Here is a 27345-nt window from a genome sequence, read left to right on the forward strand (position 1 = left end):
CTCCAATTTATCAACATCCTTCTTAACTGATGAGCACCAAAATTGAACACAGTAGTCCAGCAGGGGTTGCACAAGTGCCAAACACAAAGGTAAAAGAACCTCTCTACTCCTACTTGACATTCCCGTCTCCTTTAACCGCAGCATCATGCTGGAAGCACACATTCAGAACATATCTCTTTCAGAGTCACTGCTTCTCAGGATAGTCTCCCCCATCCTGTTAAGTATGGCCTACATTCTTTGTTCCTATGTGTTTACATTTAGCTGTATTAAAATACTGTACGTAGTTTGTTCACACCCAGATTACCAAGAGATCCAGATTGCTCTTCATTATTTACAGCGCCCCCCATTTTTGTATCGTCTGCCTAAATATGGATTCTGATGTCCAACATTAAGGCAGCCAACTCTGAAAAGGTTGCCAACTGTAGTAACATAGGCCCACGTTAGGCTTAAGCAGGCTATGGTTTCAAACTGAGTTTGGATTTTTAGCATGAATGGTAGGACTGAAGCATGTAAAAGGATGAGTTCATGAGAAAACACAAGTTATTTGTGTTAATCTTGTAGTGACCCTTAAAAATACCAGTGTTATCTCATTTATGGTTTGGGATGAGGTAATAGAAATAAAGAAAATATTGTTAATTGGGCACCAGGCATTGTAAATAATTGGTTTGTTTAGTTTAGTATAAAGAAATGTGTAGTTTGGTAGTCAAAGAGAAATACAGCCAAACAAGATAAGATGCAAACCTTGAAGAAAGAGGCCCCGTCATTAATCTTGTCTTGACCGGGGCAGAGGACAAGGTTCAAACTTAGCTGCTTCATCTGGAGTTAGTAAGGTCTGACAACAAACAATGACATCACCTGTTTCTTATAGTGTATTAAAAAAGAAAGGTTTTCTAGGGGTACTTTGTCAGTGCCTTTCCTTATTCCTCTGGAGTCACGTCATGATGGGAAGGTCCCTCCCAGGCCTGATCCTGTTGAGAGTATTTTGGCCAGTATTTATAACTGTATTGCTGTTGGGTATATAATACAAGAGTATATGCTTACGCTTGTACATTTATTACTAAGTGGCCATTGAATTAATGAAGGAATGCTTGTGCGGAAACTGAGTCATGGTAAACCTTAATAAACTTAATAAGAAAATAATTTTCAATACCAATAATACAATTTAGCATGTTCTTGGATCTTGATTTGCTTTTTCCATGCCAATGCCACATAACAGACTGCTACAAAGGACATTATGCAGCTGTCCCTTCTGTTGGGACTAAGGAGGCAGCAGGCCTTTTCTTATATAACAGATAGCTCCTACTCCCAACTGCACAGAACCTTAGGTAACAAGATGGGTTCTGCAGCTCAGATAGAACCATTACTATTAAAATGGGGCTAAGATTATTAGTTAAGTGTTTCCTCTTAATAGCAGCAAAAGGCCAATGCTTGGCCATCTGGATTAATAAAACTGTACTGTATATGTGCATATTTAAGAAAAATTGACCATTTTTTAAAAAGTTGGCATTTTGTTATTAGTATTCCATCTCATGCAAAGCATGAGTATGTACCATTAGTAGACTTACAGTCTTTTATATTTGCTAATCACATTTTAAAAGGAATGTGCATATCATGTTTTCTTGTGGAACTGGATAGCTGCCCTTGTTCTCTTCAAGCTGATTTCCATTTTTAAATGTTTTGTGGAGGGGTGTGAAAATTTGTATTTTTTCTTTTTAAGATGATAGCCAAATTTAAAAAGTCCAGCTCGCTTTTCAAAGAAACTATTTTCATGCTCTAAAGGAGATTATTTTAGTTATGACAATGCCAGACAGAATGCTGTAAAGCCCAACACCAGAAAAAAATTGACACATCAATGTAAAATATTATTTAAAAAACAGGATTGAATAGTGCATTAGTGTGGTGAAGCACTGGAATGGGTTACCTAGGGAGGTGGTGGAATCTCCTTCCTTGCAGGTTTTTAAGGTCAGACTTGACAAAGCCCTGGCTGGGATGATTTAGTTGGGGATTGGTCCTGCTTTGAGCAGGGAGTTGGAATAGATGACCTCCTGAGGTCCCTTCCAACCCTGATATTCTATGATTTAAAAATTGTATAAAATTAGTTATCCAATTCTCTTCTTAATAAAACAATTTAACATACATATAACCCTTAACCCTATGTCCTTTCTGGTTAGTCTAACAATCTGAAAGTCCTAGAAATGTGAAGAGCTAGGAATGGTTCACTAGTTTTCCAAAACGGAAGCAATTACATTTGGTTTGGTTTGGTTTAGATATCCTTCAAAGTTAAAATAAGGTGTTCACAAAGACACAAGATTTAGCATGAATTTTGTCCCCTAGTAAACATGAAGTTAAAACAAAGACCCTGTCCTCCAAACAAAGTCCTCCAACTAAGAACACGGGGGTGTACCGTTGAGCCTGCGTGGAGGCTAACTGACTTCCAGCGGGCTCTGCATGGATGCAGCAATCTATTTATACACTATCAGTTGCAGGATTGTGTCAAAGTTAGCAAAACTCAATCCATAGAGTGTTCTCCATCACAATTTTTCCACCATGCCATTCCTTGATTTTACCTGCTGATATAGAAACTATCATTTGACCTACAGAAATAGCTAATACCTCATTAATGAGAAAAACAACTTTACATTATACAAAGGCATAATTTAAAGTTGTCATTTTTTTTATGGTCAGATAATTATCTAAAGAAAAATGGTTCCTCAGACTGGATGACTGCATAAATGATTGTATGCCATATGGAAACTGCTAATCAAAGCACTCCTTTAATATTGTTGATGAAAAAGTATGCTCTTCCAAATAATTATCAAAACACAAAAGGGTTCTGTCATAACTATAAAGGGAAGGATAACAGCCCTCCTGTGTACAATACTAGAAAATCCCTCATGGCCAGAGACACCAAAATCCTTTTACCTGTAAAGGGTTAAGAAGCTCAGGTAACCTGGCTGACACCTGACCCAGACGACCAATAAGGGGACAAGATACTTTCAAATCTTGGTGAGGGGGAAGGCTTTTGTTTGTGTGCTCTTTGTTTTGCGGGTTGTTCGCTCTTGGGACTAAGAGGGACCAGACAACAATCCATGCTCTCCAAATCTTTCTGAACCAGTCTCTCATATTTCAAACTTGTAAGTAACAGCCAGGAAAGGCGTGTTAGTTTTATCTTTGTTTTCTCAACTTGTAAATGTTCCTTTTGCTAAAAAGTTTACATCTGTTTGCTGTAACTTTGAACCTAAGGCTAAAGGGGGTTCCTCTGGGCTCTATGAATCTGATTTTCCATCCTGATTTTACAAAGTTATTTTCCATCCTGATTTTACAAAGATGATTTTAACCTTTCTTTCTTTAATTAAAAGCCTTCTTTTTAAGAACCTGATTGATTTTTCCTTGTTTTAAGATCCAAGGGGGTTGGATCTGGACTCACCAGGAATGGGTGGGGGGAAAGGAGGGGGAATGGTTAATTTCTCCTTGTTTTAAGATCCAAGGGTTTGGATCTGTGTTCACCAGGGAATTGGTGGAGAAGTCTCTCAAGGCTACCCAGGGAAGGGTTATAGTATTTGGGAGGGAGATATACGGGGGGGGGGGGGGGGGGTGTAGACAGAGTTTCCCAAATGACTCATTAACAATTTGGGTGGTGGCAACAGCGAGATCTAAGCTGGTAATTAAGATTAGGGGTTCTCATGCAGGTCCCCACATCTGTACCCTAAAGTTCAGAGTGAGGAAGGAACCCTGACAGGTTTAAAAGCATACAGGTATTAAGAAAACAATAATGCTTATAAAGTCATCAGCAAGCATGGAAGTACAAAATACATTTGTCAGTACCGTGAACTGAAGGTCAATGCTATTTTTTTTAAAATAACATCCATCTCTGAAATAACATGGAGAAAATGGAGGGGGGGGAGAAAGAGTCTAATTTATTTACTATATAAATATCCAGTTTTGCCCACCACACACAACCTCTGATATTTACATTTCAATTAAGTGGAAACAAAAATAAATAAAAATAAAAACCATACTACCAAACAGGTACTGCAGAATATACTGAGGTCCAGACTTCCTGTCTCTGCAAGTTCAACTATTGTCTTTGGAAGAAACAAACAAGAAATAAAATTAGTATTTAAACTTTTAAACACATACCCATCTAATTTCCAATGCTAAATGATTTCTGTAGCTCATATTCAGGTCTGTATGCTCAGACTATCTCAGGCTTTGCCTATAACAGATTATTTAATTTAAATAAGTTTTAAACCTATTTAAACTGGTGCAAAACTCTATGTAGACACTTATTTCCAATTAAAAGTGGCTTATTTAGTTTACCTTAAACCTATTCTTAGTTGATTTAAGCTAAATAGCTATAAAGCAGGTTTAGACTGACTTAGCACATCCACACAGAATTTAGCACACAGGTTTAACTAAATTGATTTTAAAATCACAGATTTAAACAAACTATTTTGCATTTTGATAAATCCTCAGAGATTATCTTCCAGTCAGGACCCATCAGTCAAGAAGGAGAAATTTAAGTTCAGTGGTATACAGTCCAAAGTCTCAAAGCTGCAATTACCTACTCCATAGAATGTTCATCTTGTAACCACAAAAGCAGTAATAAAAGCCAAACCTCCAACCCACTATGCATCACGCCATGCTTATGGATCAAGTGATATATAATGGTGGATTTCAGTTACAACATCCCAATTTCCTTACATTAAATTAGATCCTTTCATTTTATGTGTCCTTCCAGTATCTATTTTGTTATTGGAATAGTGGTGACTTATTACTCTAGGAAATGAATACAGTCTACATTTCCAACAACTTTTATATTTCAGCAGCTGAAGATTGTGCCACAAGAGGCTTTTATGTAAAGTCTGCAGTGTCTGGAAAATATATATTCACAGATTTCAAAGGAATTGTCCTGAAAATGTCTTTTGCCAAAGCTACTTTTTTTGACCCAGGAAGAATTAACTCTGATTAGCATGAATAGTTAAGGAATAAAATTAAAGACCAAATATGCTTGTCTAATGTGTACCTTCAGCCATAGTACACAAAATATATTTTAACCATGGTTCTAGGTTTTAAGTGCCCTGTCACGTTGGTGTCTTTGGATCCATATGATTTTCACCTCTCCTGATTAGAAAAGGAGCAGAAGGTACTTATGACTATTCTGTCATATTTTTCTGTCAGCACAGTGACAAAATCCTGATGGAAGACGACTGGAAACTGGCTATTTTTTATTTAGACCCTGATTTTGCATAACACTGAAGCATGTGCTTTATTTGAAGTATGTGAGCAGTCCCATTGACTTCAATGAGACTCCTATGTTTACGTAGGGGTTTACTACTCTACAAAGTGTTAAAATTCTACTTAGGGTACGTCCATACTACCCGCCCGGGTCGGAAGGGTAGCGATCAACTTCTCGGAGTTCGATATATCGCGTCTCATCTAGACACGATATATCGAACTCCGAACGTGCTCCCGTCGACTCCGGAACTCCACCACCGCGAACGGCGGTGGCGGAGTCGACGGGGGAGCCACGGACTTCGATCCCGCAGCGTCTGGACGGGTAAGTAGTTCGAACTAAGGTAGTTCGAGTTCAGCTACGCTATTTGCGTAGCTGAACTTGCGTACCTTAGTTCGACCCCCCCCAGTGTAGACCAGGCCTTAGTTACGTAGCCCTGCTGAAGGAATGGTACTTAGATTGGACTAGCCCAGCATCCAACTTGGTAGATGCACAGTAACAGAAAAGCAGTTCTGTATGCCGACAGACTCCGGTTGTGGTTGGGCAGGATCAACCCGGGGACCTCTGGAACTTAGTGCATGAGCTTCTACAGCATGAGCTAAAAGCCAACTGCCTTTTAACTAAGGCTGTAGAGCACACTCATTTAACTCTCTCTGAGGCCTGGTCTACACTGGGGGCAGGGGAGATCGATCTACTCACTGTGGTGAGGTGACTGCTGCTGCTCCCCCATCAACCCTGCCTGCGCCTCTCGCGGTGATGGAGTATAGGAGTCGACAGAAGAGCACTCGGGGGTCGATTTATTGCATCTAGACTAGACGCAATAAATCGACCCCCGCTGGATTGATCGCTGCCCGCCGATCCGGCGGTTAGTATAGATATACCCTAAGTGGTCTCATTGCCACTCGACGGGACAGAACACCACACCCAGAAGGTGCGTGGGTTACACTAGTATTAGAGACAAGATGAGTGAGGTAATATATTTTATTCAACCAGCCTCTGTTGTGAGAGATACAAGCTTTTAAGCTTACACAAAACTCTTCTGGGAAATGTACAAAGAGAGAATGTCTACAATGCAATTACACACCCATGGCTGGCCCTTATCAGCTGACTCAGGTTCTTTGGGCTTGAGCTAGGGGGTCTATTTAATTGGGGTGTAGACATCTGAGATTGGGCTGCAGCCCGAATCCAAACATCTACACCACAATTAAACAGATACTTAGGTTATGTCTACACTAGAGACCTTACAGCAGTACAGCTGCTCTATGCCGCTCTCCTGAGAGCATAGAGCTCTCCTGTCAACATAATTAAACCATCTCCAATGAGTGGCGGTGGCTATGTTGGCGGGAGAAGCTCTCTCGCTGACACAGCACTGTGCACAGTACCACTTAGGTTGGAGAAACTTGCAGCTCAGGGGCGTTTTTTTCCCCACATCCCCGAGCAACATCAGTTTTGAGTGGTACCGAGCAACATAAGTGGTACTGTAGATATGGCCTTATCCTGAGTCAGCCAGCACAGGTCAGCCGTGGGTGTCTGTCTGCAGCGTAGACATGAGTGTCACAACTAAACACAAGGTTGAACAGATTGTTTAGCATAAGCAGTTAAAGCATATTTCACGGGATTATTCAAGGTGAAGTGGCCAGTAGGGGGAAAGCTGGGGTGGGTGTTAATGGGTTATAGATCAGGGGTGGGCAAAATATGGCCTGCGGGCCAGATCTGGCCCATGTAACATTTCTGTCCAGCCTGCCAGGCTCTTTGGCTGCCCCCTTGCGATCTCCGGGCCGTTAATAGTCCCGCAGTGCAGTGGGGTGCTCAGGCAGGCTGCTTGCCTGCAGTGGCCCTATACTGCTCCCGGAAGTTGCCGGCTGCTGTTGGCATGCCTCTGCGTGCCCCTGGTGGGGAAGGGAGGATGGGGAGGTGGCTCCACGTGCTGCCCTCACCCCCATCCTCACAGCTCTCATTGGCTAGAAACTGGCCAATGGGAGCTGCGGGGGGTGGTGCTTGTGGGCATGGCCAGTGCATGGAGACCCGCTGCCCTCCTCCCCACAAGGGGCACGCAGAGATGTGCCAGCAGCAGCTGGCTGCAGCCGCTTCCAGGAGTGGTATGAGGCCACAACATGCAGGCAGGCTGCCTAAGCCCTGCCGCAACACTGGCCAGGAGCCGCCTGTGGTAAGCACCTCCCGGCCAGACCCTACACCTCACTCCGCCTCCCACACCCCAAGCTCCTGCCCCAGGTCAGAACCCCCTCCTGCACCGAAACTCCCTCAGACCCTGCCCTCCCTCCTGCACCCAAATCCCTTGCCCCCACTTGGAGTCCCCTCCAGCACCAAATTTCCTCCCAGAGCCGCCCCCACCCCCCGCTGCACCCCAACACTCTGCACCATCTCGGAGCTCCCTCCTGCACCCAAATTCCCTGCCAGACTCCGCACTCCCTCCACTAATATGGTAGAAATGTGTGGCCCGTGACGACTTATCAAAATTTGTTGAGTGGCCCTCCAGCAAAAAATTATTGCCCACCCGTTATAGATTGTTGTAATAAGTCATAAATCCAGTGTCTCTATTAGGTCCATGATTTTTAGTGTCTAGCAAAGTTATGAATTTAAGCTTCCAGGCTGGTCTTTTGAAGGTGCTGTGCACGTTTCTTTGAGGATGGGGACTGAGAGGTCTGATATAGAGTGATCTCTTTGTGAAATCTGGTCATCCACAGGCAATATAGTGTTTTTGTCATTCTTCTATGTGAGTTAATTCAAGAGCATAGTGATTGTCTAGGTTTTACCCACACAGTTGCTATTGGTGCATTTAGTGCATTGTGAGGTACACCACGTGTTGTGATTAGCATGTATAAGACGCATGGATCTTGAAAGGTATGCTGTGGGGGTGTTTATCAATCCCCCCTGCCCCTAGCTTTTCCCCCCCTCCTTTCTTCTGGAGAGGTGTTCACTGAACACTTCACCTTGAATGGTCCCTTGAAATATATGTTAACTACTTATGCTAAACAACCTGTTCCACCTTGTATTTAGCTGTGACACTGAGTACATTTCCTAGAACTGAAGAGCTATGTAAGCTTGAAAATTCATCTCTTTCACCAACAGAAGTTGGTTCAATAAAAGATATTTCCTCACCCAACTTGTCTCTTTAATATCCTCAGACCAACATGGCTACAACAACATTGTATACAGCTAACATTAAGTTAGTCCCATAGTTAAGTACATTTGGCATTCAGGTACTACTGCAAGGGGAGAGGTACAAGAACCTATGCAGAATAGAGCAGATTTTTATGCTTCCATAAATGAATCTGGATTACCTAATTTATCATCACTTTCAACCTCATCTCATCACTTTTTGAACCTAATATCAAGATTTATACACACTACCACCTCATTAAATTTAAGCTACAATTTTATTTTCTCAATTAAAACATCATGAATGTTAAATTTAGAAAGCAAGACCTGCACACTACTTGCAAATAAAGACAAGGGAATATGTAAGATAAATGCAGAAACAACCTTTTGATATTGCTATGCTTTTGTTTCACAACGATTTACTCTTATTTCTCTGTGCTAAACAGCAAGTGACTCAACATTTGGAAACACACGGGTAACTCATCCTTGAAAAAGGACATAGCATTTTCTCCCCATCCTCCTAAAATAGTCTGTAGTATTTTTACCTTTTTCTTTTGTTCTTCTGTGGCTTTAATGATTCCTGGGTCTGATTTCCAGGATTTTCCAAAATTGTAGAAAAGTGCAACACTATTGGCAAGGAATGGAAGATGTATAAAGAGAAAACTGAGATGTGTTTAAAGTCAAGGAATCTAAAGAAGTTCAAAATGAAAAAAGATTACAGAAAGACTAAACCAGGCTGAATTATTAACATCTGTCAACTTGAAATAAGATGACCAAGAATCACTTTGTTCTAAAAAATTGCCAAAATCAACGATACTTAAAATAAGCACAAAATATTGTGTCTTAAAGACGTCTATTGTACTCTACATTCTGTAGAAATTCTCTTAAGGCAGTTTGATTACCTAACTCTTTATAACTATTTACATTGTGTTAAAATAGGAATGATCATAATTCAGTTATTCCTATCTGTTCTTTGTTGTTTTTAATTTAAATTCCATATAGTATCTCCTTAAAGTATTTCCTGATTTCACAGTAAATATCCTGAAGTTCTATTTATCAGATTCTCATTTGACTGCTTATGTCTTCATTGTCTTAAAATTCCAGTTAGATCACCCAAAGGAATGCTTTTAACCATATAAAGGATTGTCTAACAGAGAATGATGTTACCCGGCAGTAATCCCTCAACCTATGTTCATTTCCAAGATACTCAACTCAGAGTTTATACACTAATTTGAAAGCTCTCTCAGTGTAAAGCAAATAATTGAAAAAGCAAAATTGTTGGGTTTTTTGGGTGCTATTTGAAACATGATCCTCTTATAAGTGAATACTCATATTTCGGACCAATGAAAGCCATTTAAAAATATATAATCTAATACCTATAAAATAAGAATTCTTAGTATTCCTGAAAGTGTTTATAAATTCAAGAGCAATATAAATATAAGGAATAACCACTAGTTTAATTTTTTTCCCTATGCTAGGATATACACAGCTTTATAGTGGTTTAAATCATAGAATTAATAGATTTTCTAGTAACAGCCAATAATGAGCATGAAGTACAGCACTTCTGAGGGACCCAAAAATCTGGCATGTTAGTGTACCAATCCTACTAACATGTACGTGAGTAAAGTCACTGACTTCAGTAGTCATTGGGACTACCAATATGAGTAAAGTTTGTTATTTATGTACATTTTTGCAGCATCAAACCCTGAATATGGATTGATATAGTGTTTTACATGGCTGTATATACTAAAATTGGCATCTGAACATTTTATGCATTGATAATCTATAAAATTTTATGTAAGGAATTTTATGGAAAACTGAGTTTCATTTGTTGTTTTTAATGGCATGGAAAATGAGATTTTGGAACTGTATAGTGTATAATGAATTATGAATGCTGAGCCAGACTCTGATTTTTTTTTTAGAAGATAATCAGCAAACAAGTAGCATTATCTAAAACATTCTACATCAATATACAGACAAAAATATTCAAAATAAAAACATGAAAAAAATGATATGGGGTCCAATTCTAATTTATCTTACGGTGCCTTTACACCATGCTGGCAATGTACAGAGGCCTTAGAGTGTAAATGTAATTAAGGCCTCTTTACACTGCTGGACACGCTAAACTGCCATGTCTAACAGTCTAACACTGCAATAGCATGCCGAAGTGTACTAGTTTGAATCTAGCAACACAGCTAAAAAACAGCTGTCAAGAGGTGGTGGCATGGGCTGTACAGGCCTGCCAGAACCCTGGGCACGTACTTACGTTGCCTGCGACCAAGGCCAGGCTCTGTATCTTCACTGCTATTTTTAGCCATACTAGTTAGGTTAAAGACAGGGTGGGTATGCCTATCTAAGCTGCAATCACAGCTTTGATGGCAGTGTAGATGCACCCTGAGACTCAAACTCATAGTATTTAAACAATGGTTTGCCGAAATGAAGCATATTTGATTAATTCTATATGTCTTGTATCCTATCGTACCCTAAAAAAAAGTCCTTTCTCTGATTCCGTTCTTTGAAGGAAGAAACTAGTTGTAGATTTGAACTGTAACTGAAAATGTTTGATAAGCTAATTTTAATTTTTAATAATGTGCTCTATACAGTAGCCTCTTAGCATGTTAGCTCACTATAAAGACTAATTAAGCTTGAATAAAACAAGCTCTTTTCACTAAATTATAACTCACATATCCCCATATACACCATAACTTACTATATGCCCTGCTGCATTTGAGCTCTACTGATTAAAAGTTGAGTTTAATCTTTTTTTTTTTCCTAACTCAGTTTCTTGCTAAATGAATTTTTTAAAATTAGCTCCTGCCAAAAATAAGTTCACTTTATTTACATAGCTTTAAGGGTTTACATTTTCTCTAAAATACTATTTTCACTGATATTTGTGTCACAACAATAAAAAAAGCAGAAAAATATGTGAAACATCTTCTATTTAAAATCCCTTAAACAGACATCTGCTATGAACAATAAGGTACAATTGAAAAAAATTACACGATTCATTCCAAATTACTAAACGTCATGTCTAGACTGCTAAAAAGAAATAAGCAGGACGACAATTTATTTTCTGTCCAGTAAAATGGTTTTATAACCTTCAGTTTGTGACCTTACTTTTAAGCTACTATATTAAATTTACTGTATAAAATTTGGACAATATGTTCCTGTGACCAAAAAACTGCTCATGCATCTGGGCCCCACAGGCAGTAACCCAGAGACTTTTTTCTGCATGTTCCTCTCACCCTTCACTCAAACAGATTATATGGACAGAACTTAAGGATATGTCTACACTACAAAATTATTTCAACCTAAGTTACGGCGACGTACAGCCACCACAGTAATTAAATCGCTTGGGCATGTCCTCACTGCGCTCCTTGGGTCGTGGTGTGCATCCTCACCAGGAGCACTTGCACCAATTTAACTGTCAGTGTTTGGCATTGTGGGACAGCTTCTGAAAGGCAGCAACAGTCGATATAAGCAATGCAGTATCTACACTGACACTGCATCAGCCTAACTACATCAACATTGACCCTATGCCTCTTGTGGAACTGGAGTTATTAAGTCAGTGTAGTGGGCAACATCGGTGGGAGCAACATTTTAATGTAGACGCTTACAGAATTAGGTCAACATAAGTTGCCTTACATCAGCCTAACTCTGTAGCGTAGATCAGGCCTAAGAGTCCTCAGATAAAATGGCAAAGTTCAGCCCCTCCCTTGCTATCTTTTATTAGGAGGACTCCGAAGATAAGTGCAGCATTGATAGGGAAACCATCCTCGGGAAGACAGAAAATTGGCCATGGTGCATACTGAAACTGAAAGGAAGGCTGAATGGGGAAGTAGAATTATGGATGAATGATAAAAGGGTGGGAGTGGATCAAATCTCAGCAGATAATTTCGGGAAAATGAAAACAAGGAGCAAAGATGTCAGGTGAACGAACAAGAATCTGAGTGGGGGAAGGTTGTGCTGACAGAGGCAATTCAGAAGCTTCATGGGGAAAAGGGCAGGCACACCTTGGCCAACAGAGTAACTTACTTCAAGGAAGACCTATGGGAACTTACAGAGCTTTTAGGGACACCAGCAATGTATGTGGAAAAACACATGAAGCTTTGAAACATTTAACAGTACAGGCGACATTCTACCTGGAGGCAAAGCACTGATGGCTGGAGCGGGATGAAATTTTTTGGATGAATAGTTTATTTATCAGAAAATGCAGTTTCAGGACTACAAACTATTAGTGAATTCAAGTCAAGTTCATGGACTAATTTTGATGGAACCAAAAGAGTCAAAATGCTTTGTTAATGTCAAAATGAAACTTTTTGTTTGGACTTTTAGACAGACATTATCACAACAGCAAGCAAAGGATTCACAAAGATGGTGTTTTTCCCCCCATAAGGGTTAGCCCAGTGGTTAATATGCTCTTCTGGGAGGCAGGGAGACTCAGGTTCAAGTCCACACACTAACTGATGAGGAAAAAGGATTTAAACTTGGGATTCTCACATCACTGGAGTGCCCTAGCCACTGTGTCAAGGGATATTGTGAGATGGGGCTTTTTCACTCTCCCCTCTGGAAGCTGTTTTACTTTTTTTTTTTTTTTTTTTTTTATTAAAGGAGTTTATAAGGGAGGCCCCACTCACCTCTTCCCTGCTGCCACTTTTGTTTGCTTGCTTTCGTCAAAATGCCTGAAAGTCTAAATGAAATTTTTCAGGTTAAAACTAAACATTTCCTTTTTACGTTACCAGAATGTTTTGTGTTGAAATTTTTCATTTCGGTAACATTAAAACATCGTAATTTTTTATTTTTTCTTTAATTTCTACACACTGAAAAATTTAAACAACTGTTTTTGTATCAAGCTGAAACTATTTATTTTACAAAACTCCCAGTGAACTCAAAACTCCATTATCTGCCCAACTCCGGTTGTGGCCTCACTTCTTTTCAGTCCTAAAATTTTCCTCACTCAGACCCAAGTAGAGAGAGGTACACACCCGTATAGGTGGCTGCAAAGCTGAAGCATAATGTTGGCAGCAATTCCTCCTCTGCAGATTTCCCACTCAGCAACTTTCTATGAAGTAAAGGGTTCCAGAAATATTTAGGTCTTAATCCTAAAGCAAAATACTAAAATGAACTTAACCATGACACTTTCCGGTTTTCATTGTGTGAGACAGAGCGCAAAAATCCATGACCCATTTATTACCTTACTACAAAGTAACACCTTTCACTGTAATTATCAGAGCAGTTTGAGGAATTATGATTGTCCCATTAAAGTGACAGAATACATAAAAGTTGATGTGAATATTTGGTTAGTGAAGTTTGATCCAAAACTGCAACCTATTTAGTGGCTTCAATTACATACAAATTGCTGTTAATTTACAACTACACCTCTACCCCGATATAATTTGATCCGATATAACATGAATTCAGATATAACGCAGTAAAGCAGCGCTCCAGGGGGGCGGAGTTGCGCACTCCAGCAGATCAAAGCAAGTTCGATATAATGCAGTTTCACCTATAACCCGGTTAAGATTTTTTGGCTCCCAAGGACAGCGTTATATCGGGGTAGAGGTGTACATATCAAGCAAAATATTGGTTGAAACCAGAGCTATACAGTGAAAAGGGGAGGTGGGGAAAAAGTGTGTGTCTATGTATATACACACAGACATATCAGGACACTCCCCCAGAGCATTCTGAACAAACCCAATTACTCAATAGGTCTCAAAGCTACACCTTCATAACTAGTAGCCTCTTTGTCTTTCTGAATGTAAGTCTTCCTTTGTTCTTTTCTTGGATTTCTCTCTATAATTTTGACTGTATGTACGTGTGATGCATTCATTTTGTAAAGTTTTATTTAAAAAAATGATGATTGTCTTCTCTGTTCAGCTATCAGCATTAACTGGCCAACTAGTAGAAATTTGGGGAGGGATTTTCAAAAGCATCTAAGGGAGCTAGGGGCTTAACTCCCTTTGAAAGTGAATGAAAGTTGGTGCCTAACTCCCTTAGCTGCTTTTCAAAATCCCATATTCGGTCATTATAACATGAGAGGATACCAAAGGTGCAGAAAGGCATAAAACTGACATAGTTTTTAATTGGACTAGTGATTGCCGTTGATTTGGTTTTTTTGATTTACCAGTAAAAATTGGAATAGAAAGGCAGGTCTGCTGTATAAACAAAAGGGGTTTTCAAGCAGCATTTCTTGAAATCGACTTCATATTGTTCCTAATTATTTCAGAATGGTGAAGCCAGGCCAACTGTTGCTGTAGGGTGCACACATGAAGCGTAAGATCAATATATGGTGGAAAATGAAACTTATCTGTTGTTCAGAAGCCAGATAGCATCATGTTCAATTTTTGGCAAGTAAGTGCCCAAATGCAGAACCCTTAGACACTGATGATGAACTAAACCATCTCAGATTTGTTTTCCTCTCCTTACAGGTTTTCTTTTGGTTTTCCTTTAGTTGTTTACTTGTTAGATCTTCACTTGGGAATTACATGCTGACTAATAACGTTCACTGGCAAATAAAAGTACTAAACACAAGAAACTAGATAGAATTATATTGATTTTTAAAAAGTCAAAGTTGCAGATCATTAACAGTCAATTTGACATTTAAAGGTAAGTGCCCATAAGCCTTTGTAACAACCGCATTGTATTCAAAAGTGACACGGTGAAAACAAAGGTACTATTAGTGTTTTTCATTAGGGATGACAGTGTTTTGTGACAAGCTATTTGAGAGACTGAGTTCTGTTAGCTGTCATACTTTAATTGATAATTTTAAGTTAGAAGTCGTAATAAAATGCCAAATTCATTCTAGTTCTTCTGGCAAATTGCCCTGTAGCTTTATTGAAAAAAAGAAATTACATGCCTGCTTTATTTTTGTAGCATAAGACATAGAACTGTGGTCAGAGTAAGAATCTTTATATTTTTACAGCTTTACGTGATTACTTAGAGCAGAGCACAGTACTTCTTTATTCTCTGTAGTGTGGGTAAAGTGATATCTGATTAAATTCCTCATTGTGGCAGTTTTCATTAAATGAATCTGGCAAGTTATTTTACTCAAAAATACTTCCAAAAGGATTCATTACACATCAAGTTGCTTTATGGGGACTTTCAATGCAATAATATTAAGTAAAAATAATACTTTGCATTTCCATATTGCCTTCTAAGGATCTCAAGATCTATTTAGTTTTCATTATCTGTTCTACTTTAAATTTAAGTTCATTGCTTGAAGTGTAATCAAGTAATATTTAATATTCCAGATATGATTTATAAGCACTCTTATTTATATAGATAACAATTCAGTATATACAATTCAATGTCCAGTTAAGGTAATATAACTTTCAGAAGCCAAGTGAGTCAAGTAAGAGGACAGAAACTGACTATCATGACAAATATTAAAAAACTTTAAGATTAACAGCTGATTTTCTGCAATTTCAAAGTAGTCACATGAAAAGTGAAGCAATTTAGCTAAACCACAAGGTTTCACACTTTAGGCTTTCTGTTGTATCTTAAACTGTTAAAACTGATTGGTTTGTTACAGTCTCTGTCTGATGTGGCTTTAAGTGGTGGTAGTGATCACACCATGCAAACAAAATCTGTTTGTTTTTGTGGAAATGAACTAAAATAATTTATCTGAAAGTACATTATTATAGTAATATGTGATACAGCAGGGTCCCCAGTATACGTTGGGCTTGTGTTCTTGAAAAGGGTGAGGGATACCAAAACGACGGGATACCACGGACCCACTGGTAAAGCGGTGGTATAGGCATGAGGGGACACTTGGGTGAGTGGCAGAGAGGTAGGAGTGATCTGGCCAGGAGCTCCCAGAAAAATGTGTCCCTGCACCACCACCCGCTCCGCCCCCAGCCGGTGCTCGGGGCTTGCCCCACTCTGCCAGGTGCTCCTACCGGGAGGGGAGCAGGGTCAAGGTGTGGGGGCTTGCCCTGCTCTGGCGCTCCAGCCAGGGAGCAGAGGTTGGGGGCTTGGAAGCCTCTGTAACCTGACCCCACTCCCTGGCAGGACAGCCGGATGAGCGGAGTGGGTCAATACTCCAACCCCGCTCCACGACTGGAGCGCCAGAGCTAGACAAGCCCCGGTGCCCTGACCCCATTCTCCAGCTGGAGCACTGGGTGGGGGTGTGGGGCAAGTGCTGGGGTGGGAGCAGAGCTGGGACTGGGAAGGGACGGGCCTGGATGTTAAGTGGGTGGGCTGTGGCTCACCTGTGGCTACACATAGCTGTCGCTCATCAATAGGGGAACATGTTCCGATTCATGTCGTTCCCGATCCGCATATCCGTCGCTTCCAACTTACAGTACTGCAAATGATGGATATGCGGATTGGGACAGATGTGTATCGGAACACGTTCCTCTATTGATGAGCGATGGATATGCGAAACAACAGATAAGGGGGAGACGTATATCCCCCCCGTAGTAATTGAAAATGGCTCCATGTGTCCCACTGTGTCTTTTTTGTCTTTACAAGTAGAATTTCACCCCATATCTGTTGTAAAAATACAGGACATACAGTAGCGTATGAATAATAAAGCTGTTCATGCAATCTCTTCTCAAATACAGCTGAGCAAGAGGTTTGCAAATAATCCCTAACAAATGTCAGAATGCTCTTTTATAGTAATAATTTTCCAGGATATCTGCATTTCATATACTAAAGCATTCACAGAATCATTTTTCTGTTTAGCCATAGCATGCAACTGATTTTAAATATTTTCTAGCCTCTCTTTTATACAACGCAAGATTTATAACTTAAAGCAGCTTACAGAATGTGAGCCAAGTTAATTCCAGGCCAAAAGAAGTTTGTAGTTAAATTTCTCCACTGATATGAAAAGGCATTCCCGTTTCTATATTTTAACCTGACAAAGAAAGGGAGCTGAAATTTCTTTTTAAATTGATAGATTTTGAAGGGGAAAGGGGAACAAAGATACTGCGTGCAGCACATTATTTCATAAAGGTTATTTTTTAGTAACAGTGCTGAATGCAAGGTAGTTCATTATGCTTTTCAGATACAAATCAAAGAGCCTTCTATAGCTTTATAGAATGTGTATTGTGCTTAAAATTTTTACTGTGTACCCTCCATTCTTTTCCATATTGTATCTGGAAATATTAGTCATCAAATTGCATAAAGCAACATTATCCAGCTGATGTGTGTTCATTTGATTTAAAGAGGATTTGATCTACACGTCTGCTTCCATTTTCACAACAAAGCCACATAATACTACAGCCAGTTATTTAGTACAATAATCAGATAAAACAGACTTGAAATTCCCTTTCCCTTGAATTGCACAAACATTTTCTATTTGGTTCACACTGTTTTATGTTGTATGGTTCATCCATTGCAGATTCTCAGTATGTTCTGAGGTAAAATAATTTGCCCCAAACAGTCTAATATTCGGCATTCATTCTTCTCTCTACTTTTTACAGTAGATGTTTAATTTTTACACTTACAGATGAGGAGGTTACTTATCTGTAATTGGAGGTTCTTCGAGATGCGTGGTCCTTCTCTGTATTCCACTGAGGCTTTACGGATGTGCACCATGCGTCCAGAGCTGGAGATTTTTCTTGTCGTAGTGTCCATTGATCTGCACGTGTGTCCTTGGCTCACCTCATGTTTCCATCCAAGGTGATAAAAGCTGGGGCAGACTGACCGTATCTCCAGTTCCTTCTCCACTGCAAATCCAACAGATCCACAGCAGAGGGGAAGGAGGCTGAGAAGTGGAATATAACTAGGTACCACACATGTCGAAGGACCTCCAGCTACAGGTAAGTAACCCCCTCTTCTTCTTCTTCTTCGAGTGATGGCCCCTAATGTATTACACTGAGGGTGATTAACAAGCAGTATCTAAGTCGGAAGAGGGTGCAAGGATGAGAAAGGTTTAGCGGAGGACAGCCATGCCGAATGAGGCATCCGTCGCAGAGTCCTGCACCAAGGCATAATGTATGGCAAAGGTATGTACTGAACTCCACGTGGCCGCTCTACATATATCCTGAAGCAGCATATCATGGAGGATGGCCGTGGTCGAAGCAGTAGAGGCAGTATTGATCTTGCTCGCTGACCGAGAAGGAATGTGGGCAGGAAGCACAGATTTTAAAGCCTGGGTTTTCGGCATAGTCCAGTACCCGCATGTGGGTACGATAGTGGGGGAAAAGAGGGTATTCACTGGGATCCCCAACAGGGCCAGCAGGATGGATCTGGAGGGTGCTAAGGAGGGCCTCATGGTGCAGGAAACCACTGGCTCTACAGCAGCTGGAGTGGAGGATACTGCCATGATGTAGAAGGCCTCCGTTGGTACTCATAGTGGCAGGAAAAGATGGATGGTCCCTTGACTTTCATTCAAGTCCTCCAAGTACAAAAACTGGTTCACTGGTGGAATCGGCAGAATTGTGTACACCATCTTTAGTGCTTTAGTGCAGTCCGTCCCCATGACTGGAACTCATGGAAGGAGTCTTTCCCTTTTTAGGCATAGAGGAAGACTTATAACCTTACCTCACGACTAGACCCTGGTGCAGGGATCACAATGGCGGTACTGCCAGTGCCTGCCTCGGATATTGGAATTAGAGGTGCACTCCTGGTATAGGGGAAGGAGGAGGCATTGCTTGGCCAGGGTCTGAATGAGATCTTATAGTGACTTCCATGAGGTGCTTCCATAGCGGAGAGCCTGGCATTCTCAGGTATGACTTGGAAAGGACTGGCAGATACTGCACCTGGATGAAATGTGGGCTTCTCCCAAGCAGTAGAGGCATCTTCTTTGTTAAAACTCTCCAAAAAAGGAGCACCAATCCTGCTCTAAAACTACTAAAGATTACTATAAAAACGGTAAAAAAAAAATTAAAACTAATTTTGAACAACTGTATATTTTTAAAGTGCATCACATGTAAGAGGACACTAATAGTTCCAACCCAGATGATGCAGCGGTGAGAAGGAACTGGAGATGCAGTTGATACCATGTGGTGAGCCAAGGGCACATGCACAGACCAATAGACACTAATGCTTAAAAAAATCTCTAGGTCCAGATTGTGATTCAGATGTGTAAACCCTCAGTGGAATACAATAGGGACCCTAACTGAAGGAAGAATTTAATGTTATATATCTTTGATTGATTATGTTAGACAATATTTTAACACTTTTTAAACAAGATTCTCAGAGATTTTAGGCACAGTGGCACTCACACTTGTATGTTTACATCCTAACAGACATGAAAGACTCAAAAAGAAAAATGTTTTTTGCAACACTGCTTTTTAACTTCAATGTTTGGCTTAAATAATATCTAGGAGTAACAGATCATTCTTTAAGCATGAAAAAGCAGTGGCAAACAAAGGTGACTGCAGTGATATTGGATTATCCAGCCAGTATCTTTCATAAGCATTACATTCACTTAAAAATACTTAAAACTGGAAGCATTAAGTAAAAATTAAACAGGCGTTAATAAAATGTGTTTGTTGATTCTTTGGTCAAATGATAAAATATTATTAAAATGTGCAACCCAGAGAAGGTAGAACAGAAATTTAACTCGATTAATATGGTAAAGTGAATTTTTGACAAAATCTGACTCAATTTCTACTTTCTTTCTGAACATGGTAAGTTTATGTCTAGGCAGATCTAGTTATACATTCTGTCCAGTGGCTAATATTTTATAAAGATGTGATGTTGGCAAATCCCAGCAATTCTAATTATGTCCACAGAATGTATTCTGTTTAGTTTCATCAGTTGTATTTTATTTAACATATTTTTGAAGTCCATATAAAATGGAACTTGCAAACTACTTAGGAATAGCTAGTTATGGTTGAACTGCCTGTAAAAATGACACCAGAAGTGATAAATATGAGTGAATAGGGAAAATGAAGTTATCTATTTATCCTAGGAAAAGCATATATGCTACTTAAGTTTAAAGACTATAGGTCACGGTGAGTTCACGTAATTATAATCTTTTTGGCAACATACGGCCTTCACATGTCTACACAACCACTTGCATTTCTCTGCTAAAGAAATGAAGGGAAAAAAAGACCAAAAAAAAAACCCAGAAAAAGTTTGGATAGACATTTTCAAAGAAAAGGTTTGAGGAAAACATTGTTACTGGCACAAAGCAACAATGTAATTTTAAAGCAGTACAAAAATAACCATTAAGATTTTCGATTACTATGGCATAGTAAAGTTCTATTTTAACAAAACCAATTAAGCATTAAGAATTTTAAATGGTTGTAGCTATTTTTAAATTACAATTCATTCTTTACTTTTGAGGTCATATTTAGAATTCAGCACTGATGTTAAACAGATACAAATCACTAAAATGAAAAAGTTATATTACTGAAAACAAGAAAAAGGATATCATTCCAAAACCAGAAAAACCATGTCACATACATCCAGAATTTAGTTGCCAGGTATATTCCAAGAGGCAGTGCACTATGCATTGAGTGATCAAAGAATGATCTGTAAAACAACAGAAGTAATGTCATCACACAGTATGTTCTTTCATACGTCATTTAAATTCAGTATCAGTACACGTGAAAAACCTCCTTTTATGTAACACATTAAACAACAATTATATCTCCATATACTGTTAGTAAAAATTTTTGCTTTTGGAGGTCTTCAGAGCCTGTAGAAGTCCCATTTTTCAAGTCACCCTGATGCAGAAGGATGGATGAGAGGCAGTTAATGTCACTCCTCGATGTTCAAAGTGGCAACTATGGTGTAATATAAGACACAAGGGAAGCAGGGCGGATATGAATCTTTAATCAAACATAACGTTAATGTTTTATGCTATCCCTAGGTCAATACATAAACTCTTACAAAACCAATTTTAAACCTAGTCTAAAATAAGATGTTAAAAGTTGGACTCAATCTGCAGAGTAAGTCTTGACTCAAATGACTGGTTCCCATTCTCCTCAATGTTTACAGACATCATATCATTTCCTATTAATAGATTCCAAGACCAGAAGAGACCACTGTGATAATTTAGTCTGACCTTCTACATAACAGAGGTCATAGAACTTCTCCAAAATAATTTTGGGGCATATCTTTTAGAAAAACATCCAATCTTGATTTAAAAATTGCCAGTGATGAAGAATCCACGACAACCCTTAAACTGTTCCAATGGTTAATTATCCACACTGTTAAAAAATTATGCCTTATTTCCAATCTGAAGTTCCAGCTATTGGATTGTGCTATATCTTTCTCTGCTAGATGCAAGAGCTCATTATCAAATATTTTCCCTCATGTAAGTATTGATAGACTATGACCAAGTCACCTCTTAATCTTCTCACTGTTAAGCTAAATAGATACAGCTCTTGGAGTCTATTACTATAAGGCATGTTTTCTAATCCTTTAATCATTCTCGTGACTCCTCTCTCAACCCTCTCGAATTTATCAACATCCTCCTTGAATTGTGGGTACCAGAACTGGACACAATATTCCAGCAGGGGTCCCACCAATGACAAATACAGAGGTAAAATAACCTCTGCTCCTACTTGAGATTCCCGTTTATGCATCCAAGGATTGGATGTGAGCTCATGTTCAACTGATTATCCACCACAAACTAACTGGCTTGCACCCCTAAGATTACACCCCTAATCTTTTTCAGTCACTGCTTTCAAGGAGAGAGTCCCTATCATGTAAGTATGGCCTGTATTCTTTGTTTCTAGAGAGATATATTTACATTTAGACATATTAAAAACATATTGTTTGCTTGTGCCCATCTTACCAATGATCTGTTTTCATTATTTACCACTCCCTGTAGCAGGGTGGTCCCCTGCTCCTGCCCTTCGGGGCTTGGAACAGCCCTGGGAGAGGCTGAGGCTGGGAAGGAAAGCCTGGGCTGATTGGGGAAAGCAGGCTCAGCTGTGGCCATGCCCCAATCAGGCCCAGCTGGCCCCTATAAGAGGCTGTAAGCCAGGAGCCCAGAGAGTCTCCCTCTGCCTGTAGAGAGAGAAGTGCCCGGCTGCAGGGAGCTAGACACAGAGTACCTGAGTGAAGCAGGGCTGGGGAAAGGCAGAGGAGCTGGGGAGCTCCTGCCTGGAAAGCCCCAGGCTGCGGCCTAGCATAAGGCCAAGAGGTACTGGGGGCTGCAGGAGGCAGCCCAGGGGTAGGCAAAGGCAGCAGGTCCAAACCCCTTTGCCTATGATGAGTGGCTGATACTGCCCCAGTGAATGGGGGCTAGATGGAGACTGGGCAGTAGCCAAAACTGAGGCTAAGTGGGGATAGTGGGTTGGGGTTCCCCAGGGAGGGGAGACCCAGATTGGTGGGATACTGCCAGGGGGCAGCATCCCAGTTAAAAGGGCACCTGGGTCCAGGGAGGGACACAGGGGCCAAGAGGACAGGCGGATCACCAGCCTGCAGAGGGTGCTCCGGAGCTGGAACAAGCTAATTCCCAGAACAGACCAGCAGGAGGCACCACAGGGGTGAATCTGCTCGTCAACACTCCCACAATTTTTTGTCATCTGCAAACTTTAACAGTGATGATTTCATGTTTTCTTCTAGGTCACTGATAGAAATGTTAAATAACATATGGCCAAAAACTGATCCCCGTGGGACCACACTAGAAAACATACCCGCTCAATGATGATTCCCCATTTACAATTATATTTTGAGACCTATGAGTTAGCTTCCTGAATTTTATAAATTACACGTGTAATCAGTGATTAGGCTCTTCACTTTTTACCATAAACATCAATTTAAAAAAAAAAAAGAGGTATTCAGTCTTCTGTATAATCAACAAAAATCTTTGACTTGATTATTTTGAAGTTTCTCACACAAATGTCATGTTGCCTTAATCAGTGACTCAACATATTTTTAGTAGGATAACATAGATAATACAATACTTCATATGCCACTAACACACCATTTTAGAACTATTGATGAAATGGAGAAGTCTTAACAAATGTTTACTCTAAAGCCACATGCTGACAGCAGTTAGAAATCACTGCTAAAGAGCTCACTCAGCAATATTCACATTACAGTTATTTTAATAGAGTTTGAAGTGAATTCCTAGCCAAGAGCAAGGATAGCAGTTGTGAATTACATTTACACAAGAGATTCCAATGTCAGAGGTATTCAAGAAACCCATATATCTAAAAAAGGAAACATATATGCCTTGTTTTCCTCAGTCTATAGTTATAACAAAAATGTCTGTTTTCTTCTATCTCTTGCTTTTCTCTCATTACAGCTTCAGGCAGAGATTCTTAATGGAAATATTATCAGAAGGAAAACAGTTAAGTCAGTTTTCCATTTAATTTAATTCACTTATTTCTATTACAGGAAGCTAGTTCTTCAATTAAGCCAAAAAGAAATTTAAATACTGCACATAAGCCAGCTAATTCTCAAGAGCTGTCCTGAGTTCCAGCTAAGAATATCTATGAAAACATTTACCATTGGAAAACAATCTTAACTATACATATTGTGATAGGGTCAGGCCAGATGGCTACAAGAGAGTGGTCGAAGGTAGATACCTTAGTTCCAGGTTAAGCAGGTCCCTTTTTCCTGGGTAAGATAACAGGGACTATTCCAGAACACTCAGGAATTTTCTAGAACTAATTAAGGCAGGCTAACTAGGACACCAGTAGTCAATTGGGAACCTGCTACAATTAATTAAGGCTAATCAGGACACCTGGTTTAAAAAAGGCTCTCATTCCAGTTAGTGAGGTGTATAAGGAGCTGGGAGTGAGAGGGCGTGCTCCTGGAGGACTGAGGAGTACAATCGTTAACAGACATCAAGAGGAAGGTCCTGTGGTGAGGACAAAGAAGGTGTTGGGAGGAGGCCATGGGGAAGTAGCCCAGGGAATTGTAGCTGTCGTGCAGCTGTTCCAGAAGACAGCTGCAGTCCACAGGGCCCTGGGCTGGAACCCGGGATAGAGGGCGGGCCCAGGTTCCCCCAAAACCTCCCAACTCCTGATGCAACACAGGAGGTTCCACCAGAGGGGAAGGTCTCTGGGCTGTTCCTCGACCCACATGGTGGATCAGCAGAAACTGCTGGGATTGTTCTTACTCTTTTTCCCCATACTGGCCAGTGATGAGGTTATCTAAGTGAACAGCAGGTTTGAGCCAGAAAAGTGGGCAAACTGAGGGCTGCGGTGAATCTCTGAGGCAAGCAAAATCCGCCAATAAGCATAGGACCCACCAAGGTAGAGGAGGAACTTTATCACAATATAAAATGATGGAGTCTAAATTAGCTGTTACCACTCAAGAAAGAGAGCTTGGAGTCACTGTGGATGGTTCTCTGAAAACATCTACTCAGTGTGCAGTGGCAGTCAAAAAGGCTAACAGAATGTTGGGAATCATTAAGAAAGGGATAGATAAGTAAGACAGAAAATATCATATTGCCTCTATATAAATCCATGGAACGCCCACATTTTGAATACTGTGTGCAGATGTGGTTGCTCCATCTCAAAAAAAGATACATTGGAATTGGAAAAGGTTCAGAAAAGGGCAACAAAAATCATTAGGGGCCTGGAACAGCTTCCATATGAGGAGAGATTAATAAAACAGACTTTTCAACTTGGAAAAGAGATGACTAAAGGGGGATATGATAGAGGTCTATAAAATCATGGCTGGTGTGGAGAAAGTAAATAACAAAGTGTTATTTATTCCTCTCATAACACAAGAACTAGGGGTCACCAAATGAAATTAATAAGCAGCAGGTTTAAAACAAATAAAAGGAAGTTCTTCTTCACACAATGCACAGTCAACCTTTGGAACTCTTTCCCAGAGAACACTGTGAAGGCCAAGACCATAAACAGGGTTCAAAAAAGAACTAGATAATTTCATGGATGATAGGTCCATCAATGGCTATTAGCCAGCATGGGCAGGGATGGTATCCCTAGCCTCTTTTGTCAGAAGATGAGGATAGGTGACAGGGGATGGATCACTTGATAATTACCTGTTCTGTTTATTCCCTCTGGGGCACCTGGCACTGGCCATTATTGGATGACAGGGTACTGGGCTAGATGGACCTTTGGTCTGACCCAGTATGACCATTCTTATGGTCTTATGAAAAAAATTTAGCCTACCTGTCACAGAGTCAGTCAGTCACTGGGAAGTGGGCCATTCCAGGACACACCTCAAGGTTCCTCTCCACAATCCTGAACAACTTAAACAACCATCCCACATCCTGCCTTCCATCACACCCACATAAAATAGTCACCCTCCTCCAATGTTCCCTCTAATTTTTTCCATGCATGTGCAGAATGAATTTTGTTATGTGCACCATACTGAGGTAATGTGCGGACATGTGCCGCCAGCAGAAAAAACCTAGCTATATTTTTTTTAAAAAGTTACCATAGGGATAATTACTCCAGCCAGGACAGGTTAGGCATTTTAGAACTCACTACTCAAACTATTAAATTTAAATGTAAGAGAAATAAAAATTATTAAATGCACAGATCAGTCAATTAATTAAAAGAACACATTTCGAAAGAAGTATCAAGAAGTAACAACAATAACAATGACTTGCATCCGAAGAAGTGGGTATTCACCCACGAAAGCTCATGCTGCAAAACGTCTGTTAGTCTATAAGGTGCCACAGGATTCTTTGTTGCTTTAACAATAACAATACAAGTGTGTGTTGGGAGGTGAGTGAGAGATAGACACACTGTGTCTCTGTGTGTGTGTGTGAGAGAGAGGGAGGGAAAGAGAGACATTGTGTGTGTGTGTGTGTGTAAGAGAGATACACATACAGTGTGTGAGAGACAGACATGCATTGCCCCTTTAAATATGCTACCCTTTCAAGTAGATTGGCACTCACCAGGCTGAAGCCTGCTTGTTCAGACAAAGCAGCAGCTGCCAGCAAGCTCCCTCTGTCCCACTCCTGAGCCCTGTCATGTCCTGACCCCCAGCTCTGTGGAGATGGGGTACGGGGTGGGAGGGCACCCTGACATCAGCACCCTCTTCCTACTCCCCCACTCTGGACAGCAAGAAGGAGGTTCCCGGGAGCAGTTGGCCAGGGGCTCCAATGCAGAGGGCAAGAGCAGCACAGCAGTGGGGGGAGAGGCACCTGAAGTGTGTGGCACTTGATAGACTGCTGAATGGCCACGCAGCTTAGAGGGAACTTAGCCCTCATCCACATCACACATTTACACCAAGGAGATTCCCTGGTGGGAATACCCTTCTTTAGAAAAATCTTGCTTTATGATTAAAAGGGAAAAGGAAAATTAGGATTGGGGTTTTTTTTTTCTTCCCCAAAAAAATTTACTTCTGGGGTGCTTTATAATCAGTTTGTAAAGTGCTCTGAGGTTTCCCTCTTGAAATTAGCATGCTTCAATCAGAGTTCTGACACAGAAATAAAACAGACACTGGGACTAAGGAACCCTATAACTCGCAAAGGCAACTTTGGAGAGAATTAGAAGTTTATTGATGTGGCAACTGTGAAAAGTAAAAACTACTTTTTCATAAGTAATTATTATATGAATGCTAAATATATCTAGCACAGTACATGTCCTACAAACTACCTACAGGATAGACTGAAAGGGCTTCCAAACATCTTTCTTAGGACAACCAGCTACACATGTATTCGCTAAACTTTCCTGAATACTTACTTACAGATTGATCTGGGAGTTTGTTTTTAAGTTAAGAATTTAGAATGCTATGTAAGCTTATCTAGACACAAAGAAATCACCACCACAGGATTCAGATAAATATTGTAGCAGTACTATTATATTGTAGCCATCCAATAAAATATTCTTTCCTTAAAAAAATAAACAGGAAGCTAAATACAAACAGGTTGATTTAATAACATTACAATTATAATGAATCAATAGAAAGTAAGGACTTAAAATGTAAAGGTATTCTGTACCCAAAATTTCTGTTGTAATTTGATTACCTGTTTGCTCTATGGTGTTGAGACAAAATTGGTGCATCAAACCTGTATTTAACCTGAAAACTAACAAAATAATTTAAGTCTAAAGAAAAAAACCCTCATAATTATTTGAATTAATTCTAGTTGTAATTTCCCATCATTTTAAGTGCCTGTGAAACATAGTATGGCAGCATTAATATTACAG

General features: G+C 40.1%; 1 protein-coding gene across 3 annotated transcripts in view; it reads right to left on the reverse strand.

Moving 5' to 3' along the window:
• Positions 1-27345, reverse strand: part of ZDHHC17 (zinc finger DHHC-type palmitoyltransferase 17) — a 132368-nt gene that overhangs the window by 23407 nt on the left and 81616 nt on the right. For all 3 annotated transcript variants that reach the window (XR_005587717.1, XM_039497953.1, XM_039497962.1), the window contains 3 exons: positions 20685-20785; positions 8902-9026; positions 4023-4085 (listed from right to left, as the gene is read on the reverse strand). Coding sequence is in view for 2 of the 3 variants with exons in the window: in XM_039497953.1 (XP_039353887.1) it covers positions 4023-4085; positions 8902-9026; positions 20685-20785 (289 nt within the window). In the remaining variant the exon portion in view is untranslated. The remainder of the gene's footprint in view (positions 1-4022; positions 4086-8901; positions 9027-20684; positions 20786-27345) is intronic.

This window comes from Mauremys reevesii, linkage group 1, assembly GCF_016161935.1.
Source record: "Mauremys reevesii isolate NIE-2019 linkage group 1, ASM1616193v1, whole genome shotgun sequence".
In the NCBI taxonomy this organism is placed as follows: Eukaryota; Metazoa; Chordata; order Testudines; family Geoemydidae; genus Mauremys; species Mauremys reevesii.